The following is a 12039-nucleotide window of genomic DNA, read 5'->3' on the forward strand; positions in this document are numbered from 1 at the left end:
ATAATCTATGGACAACAAGGACATAATGTCACCTTGGAAAAACATTTATTTAACAGTTGAACTGCATCGGCACATTTTGTCAGAATCAAGCAAAGTAGAAGAAACAAGCTGCAAAATTAAACATACAGTAGGTAAAATACAGAATTACAGAGGATGTTTTAGGGATAAGCCCACACATAACAGCACCCATATTTACAACCTTTGTTGAGAGTCGGCTTTCTTTCACTAGTATAAAGTACATTCCCTCTACTCCATCTCATCGGGACCATTCAAAGAAATTCAGAGTCAACAGGAAAAACAAAAAAACAACAAAAAAAAAAACAAACAAAGCCAATAAAAGAAAAACCAAACAAACAAAAACAACATTGTACAAACTTTAATTCAACAGTTAAAAAACAAGGTGTCAATGTAAAACTAAACCCAGAACATGCATTTATTTTAAGTGACCAATTAGAACGCAAAAACCAAAACAAAACGACTGTAAAATCTGAATTTGCCATCTTTTAACAGACTACACAATTTGTAATTTGGCCAATCTTTGGCTGCCTTGAGCTAGCAAACTAGTAAAATCTAAAAAGAAAAACATGACTATAAAAATGTGGATTTTTGCAACCATGGCATGATCCTGCAGATGGACAATCCAAGATCTTCATTTCCTCTCAGTAGAGTGAGAACGACTGTAAAACAAGGCAATTGGTGAATAAATGAAAAAATATTCATAAAAACAAGAGTAGCGTAGTGGTATGATTAGATTAATATTTACCTCCTGGATCGTGAGAAGGATCTTGAGCGCTTATGGTTCTTCTCCCTGGAGAGAGAGCGATACCTGCGTTTGTCTCTGGAAAGAGACCTGGAGAGGAATCAAAAACAAATAATGTAATTTATCACAGACTAAAGTGTAGTTAAATAAAGATGGTCGGCTTTAAGATTACCTGCTGCGACTGCGGCTGAGGCTCCTCTTCCTTGGTGATCTATGATGTGCAGTGAAGTTACAAAAAAAACGAAGAAAAAAAAAAGAAAAAAAAAGAAAGAAAAATATATTAGGACAGAAAATGTAACACTTCCCATCACTAAAGAAACCTTTGGAATTTTGTTTTCTTGATCCCTAAAGAGACATGGGTTTCGTGGTTACACATACTTCCTTGTCTGTCAATAGAAGGATCACCTGGATCAAGGTCAACTAATTAAAGGAAATTTATTTCGGTGGGCATCTGCTTGTCACAGAGCCACATTTCAGAAGATAAATAAAATCAGGGCTCGACATTAAAACCTTTCTGTGTTACACCTATTTATTTATTTATTTGAAAAGGACTAAAAACTTAATCTGCTTGTGTCCTACAATAGTGCCTTAGGAGGCACACAGCCTGTGAAGCAATGTAAATTGTTTCTAATAGTGGAACTCTTTAGCAACAGGACAGACCGGTCGTTTTCGTTTTTACTTCGAAGAAAACTGGACGTGAAACAAAAACACAGGGCAGCATAAAAACTACTCAAGTTGGCTTAATGTCGAGCCATGAAAACGCACTCAGCAGTGTTCTGATCAACCAGTAAACTAAATTACTCTTTGCAAATAAAAGTCTGACGGTCAAGTTTCTTGACCTTTAGACTTTTGCAGCTGTGCAATGAAACTGCTCTAAATGACATAACTGACGAGGGAAAACTGTTAAGAAGCTCTGAAAGCTAGATTAAGCATCAAAACTACAAAGAGCAGGATAAAAGCAACTTACTATTTTGGGGGATTTGGACAAGATAGAAATGGCGCAAGGAAGCCAGACTGATGGTGAGGGAGGTCGAATTGCAGAGAGGATTTGCCACATGATGCAAATGTTGGAGATATGAAGTTGCTTGGTGGCTGGTAGGGGGTAGTTGTAGATTTTTCCTGCCTTTTTTGGGGGGTTGGGGGTGGGAAGGGATGTAAGCCAGGGGCTGTTCCCGTTGATACAGTAGATGTGCAGAATAGTAAGAGTAAAGACGCTGATTGGTTGATAATGTGGAGTGGACCACTGTCGATTGGGTAAAAGTTGGAGGAAGAAGAGGAGGATGCTGGGAACTGCATGCTCAGGAACCAAAAGGTTGGTGGAACCTGACGACTGGCGGTGCGCCTGGGTCATGTGACAACACCAGCCAAGCTGATTGGGGCTCGCTGGACAGCAGTCACATGATGCTGAAAGAGGACTAGTTGACTGACTCAGATGGTGAGAAGCGTGGTGGTGACTCTGCAACGGGGTTCAGTTTTATTAATAAATGGCAACTAAACTCAAAGAAAACAAAACTTACTTACACCTGAAGAAAGTACTTTTAAAAGTACGTATTCAAATGATTTATGGATGTCAACTGTGCCTCTTCAGATGTCCCCATACTGCAATATCGCTCTGGTAGAGCTTGTTTTTTTTTTTTGTTTTTTTAAACATAATTTTGTAAGAGTTCATAAACAGTCAAGTGCTCACAAAAGCTGCCATTTGATGTTACCTCTGATATGAAGCTGATAAAAGTGCAATTACAAAAAATGAAAAATACTCAATCCAACCTACGTGGAATCAGAGCCGTGTCCACAAATGATCCTATGGCAAAGCATTTGTAAAAGTCTCAACTCAGCACTAAAATCATTTCACAGACTCAAGTCTAAATGAAAACATAGGAAAGGAAGCTTGTCAAAGGATAACGCAGCCAGAATCACAGATTGCCTATTGATGAACACTGTATGGATGCTAATGATATTTATTATTTTACTAATGGGATCCAGAGCACTAAGGCAGTCAATAACTACATGATTGTGACCCAGAGATCAGAAACTTGACTGTTACTACGTATTTGGATTTGGTTTAGAGTTTGACAAAGCTTAAATGTGTTGGAGATCTGAGGATAGACTTTTAGTTTAGATAATATTATGGAAATGGCCATTTAGTGGATCTACACCTGTTCCAGCAAAAAATTAAAACAATTCATGTGTGTGGTTGATACATGTATCATTTAACAATCACTGCAAATGAGACTGTACTAAAACCAGTAAAAATTAACTGTTCTGGAGGAAATGCATACCTGCGCCTGGCTGTTGGACTCCGTCGCCTCATATCATCCCGAGGGCGTCTATTCCAAGATGGAGGAGGGCCGCGGCTCCTGGAGCGCTTTTCTCCAGTGGATAACTCAACACGCACTCTACAGCCGCACATGGTTCTGAACAAAAGACGTCAAATTAGTGGAAGATTGCAAAAACATTGAGCAGTTCAAACCTGTATCGAGGAAATCCTTACCTCCCATCCAACTCTCTCACAGCATCAGATGCATCTCTGGGATCTTCAAACTCTACAAAAGCAAAACCTGGGGGGTTCCTGGCCACCCAAACGCTCCTTAAAGGGCCATAATACCCAAAAGCCCTTTCTAACTCTGTCTTATTTCCATTGTTTCCTAGATTCCCAACGTAAACCTTACAGTCGAGGGGACAGTCTCGATTAAAAGATGGATCTGAAAGGAAGACACAAAGGTAGACGTAGAAGAATATCTGATTAATAACCTGCTTTGACCAACAAGGATTTGTAAGTGAAATGTAAATCACTGGCCGCACTAATATGTGGTGACCTCAAGGGAAGCTGTACTCTTCTGGTGTTCAGATACTGTTTCCTCTAATTGCATTTCTCTCTCCATGTGCACATGAATATTTAAAAAGGAGACTCTAGTAAATTTAGTCTTAGGCACACTTAGCTCATTTTACAAGACGCACTAACAGAGCTTCCCAATGGAAGAAGTCCATCAGATATGTAACTGTTTGTATAACTGCAAACATAGGACACAGATGTCACAGTTAGATGACAAATTTAATCGGGGGAAGCATGAAGGTTTCAGTCATATATCCAGTCAGGAACAGTTGCAGGATATTAGCCAGCAACTTCACGGACATCGGTGAATTTTCTCATGTAGATAACTGCATAATGTCATATGTGATATCTATTCAAGTGCGTCACCACCGCCTTGCCCTCCATTGTTTGCATTTATGCTGCAGATACTCTTGTATTAGTCATGGAGGTTTTCTCACACTCGCCTTAGTGGAGGCGCCTACTAACTAAACTGATAACTAGACTGAAACTAATTCAACATCCATGTGGTTTACTAACATGGCTAACAATTTCCGTGCCATCTGAACTGAAGAAAAAAAATGCACAAGTAACTTGGAAATTAAAAGCTTATCATACCTCCCATTTTGAATATCTTCTTGGCAAGAGTCCTAGCTGGATGTGTCTGAAGAGACAGAAGTACAGTAGAAATGTATGTTAGTCATATACAAATATATATAGATATATATTCATATATGCAAATATATGCAAAATGGAAAGTCTTCCAACCACGTTAGGACCATTAAAATTAAGAAATGTTGATCTGATAACCACAAAACACAATCAATGACAACAGAATAAATGGAACTTCAATATACACTTGGTAAAACCAGATACCACCAAATAAATAATGTAGTCAACATGCTTCAGAACAATAAAATAATTTGAAATTCTGCAGAAAGTCTGAAATTCTGTGTGAACCTAAAGGTCATTTTGTGAATTCACTACTTTAAACCATTGTCAATTAGAAGACTCACTCCAACAAAAAAGGCTGCACCGCACAAAGACAATGCTCTTTAATTTATTTAAGAAGCTTTCTGTACCCGAACCTTTTTTATATGAAAAACATTTACACATTCATCTTTCATTCCGATGTCGGAAGATATGTGCATGTAATTTTGATGCAATTTAATGAATATACATATTTGCAATGCAAAATAATCTCGAAGGTATTTCACATTCCTCGTCTAAAATGCCTGGAGGTACTTTCAACATGGCTGTCTCTGCGACTTATTGTAGCAAAATTTCATTACACTCGAATCCGGTTTTTATTTTTCGACTTGAATGTACGCTGCACACCTCAATGCTAAAGCAACCTAAGGTGTTTGGGTTAAGTTAGCTTGAGCGTCAACAGCTTATAGGCAACCCCCCACATTAGGCTTCATTTTGACACTCTGTTTGTCTAAGATGAACATTTCTCTGTTCACTGGAGGCAGAGATGACTTTACTCTCACCTGGCTGCCAAACATTCTCGTGGCCATGTTACTCAACACCCACAAGCCTTAACGCTGTGTTAGCCAGCACATCATGACACGGCTAGCAAGTTAAACGATTAAAAAGACAAATGACGGCAAAGCGTCGCGGTGACACGAAAGACACAAATAGGACAAAGCGGGTTAATATGTTGGAAAACTGTAACTCACCCGTCCTAGTAGCTACAGCTCGACAAAAATGTTAGCTGCAGATTTCACGCCGCTCTTTTCAACTGAACGGCTAGCTTGTTAGCCTATTAGCACAAGCAGCGGACCGGAAGAGGGAGCGACTCTCCTTCTTCTTCTCCTTCTTCTTCGTGTCTATTGGCAGACAGCAAAACGACCTTAAATATGTACTGCCACCTACTGTTCAACACCATAAACATACCCACACGCTCCGTCAAAACAAAAGTGATAAACTGTGTTAAATATACAGTGTGTACTGAGCATGAGCAGGAGACGCACGCATTTCAATAAATTTCTCACGCTGAGAAGTGATAAAAGTGGGGGCACAGTAACTGTATATAAAGAGATTGGTAATTTGTGAATGGATAAGGTGAAGGCAGACTGCTCAAAAACGAAAGCAAAACAAACAAACAAAACTCACTCCAAGCTAAATTAAAAACTTGAGTCCTGATAATGACAGTATCTGATATTTGTTCTTGAAGAGGATACACCTTCCCAGTGCTTTGTGTTGTGGTGCTAAACCAAAATCATATATATCAATTCATTGTCCACTTGTGGTAGCATACACCAATCTTGTAGACAAAACATACTCTGATGAAGGCCACCAGGTCAAAACGTGTGTGCTGCCTCCTTACAAGTGGACATTGAACTGAATGAGAATATACCACTTTATATTAATGAAATGAAGAAAAATGACAATGTGTTGGCATGTTAGCATGGTATGGCCATGCACTGTGATTTCTGACCTTTGACTGAATTTCTGCCTTTACACTGCTTACTTCCATTTCAAACCTTGTGTGTGTGCAACACAGAGGTTAAGATTTTCTTAACATCTGGTCTCCTTCATGTGACCTTCCGGCCTTGTGCATGATCTTTTTCAAATATTTCTGAAATACAAGATTCCCCCTGTGGAACGACAAAGGTCTTTTCATCATACTCTCTTCCTCCATGTCAAGCTAATGTCAGTGGCAACGTGCCCGTATTACTGCAATATATCAGGCCAAGCTTCCTCATGCAAAACAAATTTGCTTAGTGGAAATGCAGACATAACAGAGGACCAACAGGAAGAAAAATATGTTTACAGCGCAAATATTGAGGGATCAAATTATATTTCTGAATGAACACAGGTCACTTTTATCTTTAAGAAACATCTGACTAAATTTCTCTTTTTTCCAAATATGCGAATGTGAGTGATTTTACTCAAATATTTGTGTAAAGGGCAGTTTTGGGGTACTTGAACTTCAAAGATGTTTTTTTGCCAAACACTGATGCAACTTTATTTCTGTTGCGTCATACGTGGTTGAAGCGGAGGTGAAAATAATTTAGAATAGATTCAATAACATCGCTACATCATTCATTGTTACAAGGCCAATATCCTCACACAAAGGAATTTCTTTAAATCTCACTTTGGCCTTGTGATAAGGATAAGGAGACTTTTTTCTTTTTTCAGAATTATCTCCTATCTACAACTCAAGATTGTTCATTTCAGCCTTGCAGTCTTGCAGCTGTTACTGATTATTGTTTATATTATTGTTGTATTTTTTCAGGTTGAACTTGAATCGTATATAGGGATTAAGGGGATTAGAAATGTGAATAAGAAGTCTATTGCCTAATAACGATCTCGACAAATGTCATGGTGCATCTAATGCATTAACAAATGTCACGTTAGCTGTGCTTCGTGCTGTTTCATGAAAAACACAAATTTATACCCACTTGGTTTGACCTTAAAAAGATAAACCAGAGAAGAACAGCTGCATGCCATTTAGCAATTGCATAGGAACACAAGTAAATCAACAGACACGGTTATTGCTCAACAGGAGAAAACACCACAAACGACCCTTTGAAAGAGTGCAGGTGGGCGGGCAAACGCTGTATGTACACTTCCCGTATATAGACGAGAAGCAGTGCCGAACATGGGAAGAGGTGTGAAAGAAGTCTTTGTACGTTCCTGGTCACAGACACAAACTGTCACTCCTCACAGCACAAAATGAAACAAGACACAAAGGAAGATTCTCAGTTTGTTTAGTCTTTATTTGTTCCATGCTGAAAGCAGACATTTGCACACACGATTGCTGTCTCGAGTTAATTATCTTTCACCTCTTAATTGCCCAGTTATGTTACTATAATAGCCCTTATTATAATCTGTAATCAAATCAGTCGAATAATAGACTGATCAACCTCAGAGTTACCCTATGAAGAAGAGAGTTGATTCACCAAGGTTTGTTTTGTTGACAGTGATAACAGTAATTACAATTAATTACAAAATCAACCATTTTTACTTGGTCTGACATTTGTTTTCTTTCGTCTGACTTCATTAAAAGCGAATATCTGGACGGTTTGTAGTGGTGACGCTCTAAATGGCCACAAAATGTTCTTGATGAAGGTGACATAATGTGAAAAAAGGACCATAAACCATTGTTACTGCACCAAATAAGTCATGTGGTCACGGACATAGCGGGAACACATTAAGCCAGCTGTCATTTCATTAGGTACACATACCTATTAGGTACACTGTGATCCAACAGTTCTGCAGTAAATCATCAAATGGTTTAGAGAAGTGCTGACCGCTGTGACGCGGGAGCTAAAAAGAATCTAAAGCAAAAAAATTTTATCTTTACTATTTTGGGAAGGTCGTCAAACTGATAAATCATTTTTAAAGCATGTTATTTGGACACAGTGTCTCCACAGCTCAAAACAAAGCATTGCGTTCCTTCTTCTACTTTTTTTTCAAATTAAATAATGCATTTAAAAAGATACAGCGATTTCTTTAGGACATAGATATAAGCTGACAAAACCCAAAACCATCAAAACAAAAGTAGTCTTTCACTGTTTTTAATCTAACTGTGAGGCCTTCATGCATGAGAGGAATCCAGTGCTGAGGCACAAGGCAACACAACTCCCACACAAGTGTGTGGAGGAAATATTCACAGAAAAGCACCTTAAATGTGAATCTCAAATAAGGCGGGACTTCAAAATCGTATTTACATATTCGCCTATATATAAACTATTCTTTGCCAAAAATACTTTCTAAATAAATGTTTGTATGGACGACTCTGCTTGGTCAAGTGCTCTGTACAAAACTTTTTGCTCCACAAAATCTTTGCAACTTTAGGATGATTTACACAATGCAGTCTAATGCAGAGTTGCAGAGGTTTAAATAAGCATCACCCCAGAAAGCTGCAGTATCAGTATACACTATACACTATATGCTTACATGTAAGATCTTCTTCTTCTCCTGATTATCTAAATAACATGGTACCAAACCAACAACAAAAAAAAAAAATTCAAATGATAAACTGACCACCACCCTGTTATTTATCGCTCCACATTTTCCCTGTCATTTGTTTAGGGTCCTTGGCAGACAGAGCAGTAAAGTACTCTTGCTTCAGGGGGCAAAAGTTCAGGGATAAAAGGGATCACTCAGGAGATTACTCCCATGTACGTAACACGGATACCTAGAACACAAACAAAGAGCATTATGTCGCCCAGCTTTATTTTAGTCACACTTCTCCTTCAACCCCACTGTTTGCCTTTTATGTGACGGAACGAAGCCTTGAGCTCACTTTCTTTACACACACCCTCCCGCTGCCATAGGATTTTCCTTGTTGCTGTTTAAATGAAACATCTTTTTTTTTTTTTTTTTTTTCTTTCATGCATCCACTCAGGGCAGTGTTTTTCAATCAGATTAGTACAGCACATTCTGTTCTGTTTCACTTCCTGATGACTGTGCAGCCTGTATCCCTGAATGAACTCACCCGCGTGCTTCTGGTTACACCAAGACACTCGCTCAGACAGACGTATTCTTGCGACTGCCTGTCAGATTTTACTCCTTCAGACGACATTTAGTAAATGTGTTGCGCTGTTATCAAGGACACCCACATACTGTTTAATGGTTTATTCTAACAAAGTGCACAATTTATTATAATTTTTTTTTTTACAATACAAAAAGTCAGCCAGCACATGAGCAGCATTAAAAATCCCTAAAAAGTGCTAAAAATAAATGATGTGTGTGTCTTATAAATACACTCAATATGCTTATAATGAAAGAGACACAAACAGCTAATTTTGTTGTTTACATTTACTACCAGGCTGAGGCTTTTGCCAGAACAGAAACAAGATGTTCATTATGTTCCAGGAAGAAAAACAACATCTCAAGCCATGTGTCACTATAGAAATCTATTCATGCATCTCAGCTCAGGTCAACTAAGTTCATTTCAACCCTGGCTTAAGTACTATGAAGCATGAGGAAGTGCCAACAAGCTACCAGCACAGTTCAAGAGTTTAGGTAAAATAGAGAAATCTCTGCCCTCACGATATTTAACTGTCTTGACATATATATCTATGTCTCTCTCTATATATATTATTCATATCTATATATATGTATATACAGTATATATAGATAAATAGATAGATGTAGATATTTATGTTTATATACTTTGATGTATTATTTCTATGTGTATATTTTTCAGTAGATTCAGGTGGGTGGTGATGCATGATGAGGCAATGTTTTTAGACCTTTTCTTTTCTTTTTTTTTTTTTTTTGACGTGTTTTGCTCTAAAACAAGAATGTGCGAAACCTACTTTCTTCCGATAACCAGATGCTCAGAGTATTACTCAGCCGGTCGACAACACACCCCTGTGGGTTTGCAGAATCAGGTTCACTTGCGTTATGTCACCTTTACAATAAACAGGATCATCATGTTCCCTTCAATAGCTGCCTGCCGTCTGCTAGCAGTGTGGTCAGACAGTGTCCTCCCCGCCACTGATTGTGGGCTTCACCCATCGGAGGCCTGCAATGAAGTGTTCGAACGCCTTAGTTTAAGCTTTTTAAAGCATAGGCTGAGGTTTTTGTCCCTGGGTGACATGAGCTTATTGACGCAGATGCACTTAGACCAATATCCCTTGTCATCTTTTAAAGGTTTATTCGGTTTTAAGCCGAAACAAGAAGCACGCCACATTTCAAACGTCGTGCACCAACGGGGTACCAGTATCCTCAGACCACAAAAAGCACAAGAGCAAAGCCGTAAAACTCTTTTATGGCAGTTATGGGAATTTCGGCTGCTCTCACGCGCCTCAGATGTAAAATTCTGGCTTCAGTTAACATGTGAGTTCATCAGAGAGTTTCCAAATCATTTTTAAACACGATGATTCTATATGCAGCCATGATTCAAACACAGCACAGCACATAAAAAAACAGATAAATGTCATAATAACAGCGCTTACTGAAAACAAGAGTTCATCAATATGAAGATGAATTTGGGTGCTGTGAGTTAAAAGCCTCACAGAGCCTCACCTCCCAGGCTACGCAAAGTCTCTATCTACATAAAAAGAACTTGTGGGATTCCTTTGTACTGTAGGTGAAATAATATCAGAGTATATCACTTATGTGCAGCAGACCCTGACAGCTGTTACAAGTTTGACATAAATTAGCTTTGTTTTCTGCATATCATCTACTACTTGTACTGAGCATAAACACTGATGTTAATCTTTGAGGTTTCGCAGCACACGGTTAAAAGTGTCCAAATGAAACTGTGTCTGCTCTGTGTCTCGCTGTGTGTGTCCAGTAAGCTGTTCAGTTTAGAGGCTGTGGTTCTCGATCATTTCCGTTACATTTCAGGTTAAATTTATCGTACTGCACAGTGTTTCCCTGATTATTGTAATCTTGTCCAGAATAATATTTGACTTCCAAAGCGTGTGCTCTTAAAGTCTGATCTTCTCAGCCCCCCCTCACAGAGAGGAGTTGTACTTTTAGAACTTTGCGCTTCAGTGTTAGGTCTGATACTTTTGACACATGCAACAGCTGATACATAAAGCAACTGAACATATACTCACGTTACAGTTTTGAGAGATGAGTGCCTACTTCTCTTTTTGCCCCAACAACACAAAAAACTTGAAGTGTTTTTTTTTTGTTGTTGTTATCTTTGATGAAATTCTTTAAAATAGAAGCCCTGCATCACAGCCAATCATTTTACTTTTTTAGTGTTCTTAAATACTGTAGCATCTCCAATGCTGCCCTTGTGTGTTAGGTGGCAGCAAACATATTTAAGTTAAAGTAGGCCACAGTTTTTCACTCGCCAAAACAATAGGTGCACTAGTGAACACATTGTAATAATAACAGTCCTGCACTGAATTCACCTCTGTGACTGTTCAGATCGTGTAGGAAGGGTGTAAGAACGGTGGCACCGCTATGATGTAGCTTGTGGTGCTGTCAAACTGCTCGGAATTACACATTAAAAAGGTGTTTCTGGTATTTAGTCTAACCCACTGACTAAAATGTCAGAATAATGGAAAAATGTGTCAGCACACTTCAAAAAAGTACAATTCAATATTCGTGCAGGGCTGCTTCATTAGACTCCATTTGCTTTCACTAGTGTACCTAATGAACTGACAAGTGAGCATAGGTTTCAGTGAAGTGTAGCAGAGCTATTCCATTTGCATGTCAATGTTTGAGTTGCAGAAGAAGAAATGGTCAGATGTATTCCCCACCTGGCCTAGATTTATTGCTTATCATTTAACACTAACAGGGAATGCTCCCCGTCACAGTGAGTACTTCTGCTTCTCGCGAGTATTTTAATAGACTATTAACTCTCAACAAGTTTTCTTAAACTGGTCACTGGTTATACCAGAGGGAGGGCGTAGCTGACATAGTGCCTACGAAACATAGGTGTTATTTTTAATACTTTCTTGGCATTTTATGATTTGACTTGCAAAGCAAGAGCTCATAAAGCATAAAGCATAAACGGAGAGAGAATCACATGTTTTACACCCACCAC

At 38.6% G+C, this 12039-nt stretch overlaps 1 protein-coding gene across 2 annotated transcripts; it reads right to left on the reverse strand.

The window, feature by feature from the left end:
* Window positions 1–28: 28 nt before the first annotated feature.
* On the reverse strand, window positions 29–5401 carry srsf3a (serine and arginine rich splicing factor 3a). Of its 2 annotated transcripts, XM_047581970.1 has the most exons (7): window positions 5252–5401; window positions 4188–4233; window positions 3252–3462; window positions 3040–3174; window positions 933–971; window positions 764–850; window positions 29–677 (listed from the first exon to the last, which is right to left on the reverse strand). In XM_047581970.1, the coding sequence occupies exons 2-7, from the start codon at window positions 4192–4194 to the stop codon at window positions 650–652; spliced, it is 507 nt and encodes a 168-aa protein (XP_047437926.1). In that variant the 5' UTR covers window positions 4195–4233; window positions 5252–5401; the 3' UTR covers window positions 29–649. The 2 variants fall into 2 exon arrangements, with proteins under 2 accessions (XP_047437926.1, XP_047437927.1); XM_047581971.1 differs by lacking the exons at window positions 3040–3174; window positions 3252–3462; window positions 4188–4233; window positions 5252–5401 and adding an exon at window positions 1728–2188 and having other exon boundaries at window positions 619–677.
* Between the last annotated feature and the right edge of the window lie 6638 nt (window positions 5402–12039).

Source organism: Mugil cephalus, chromosome 4 (genome assembly GCF_022458985.1).
Source record: "Mugil cephalus isolate CIBA_MC_2020 chromosome 4, CIBA_Mcephalus_1.1, whole genome shotgun sequence".
NCBI lineage: Eukaryota > Metazoa > Chordata > Actinopteri > Mugiliformes > Mugilidae > Mugil > Mugil cephalus.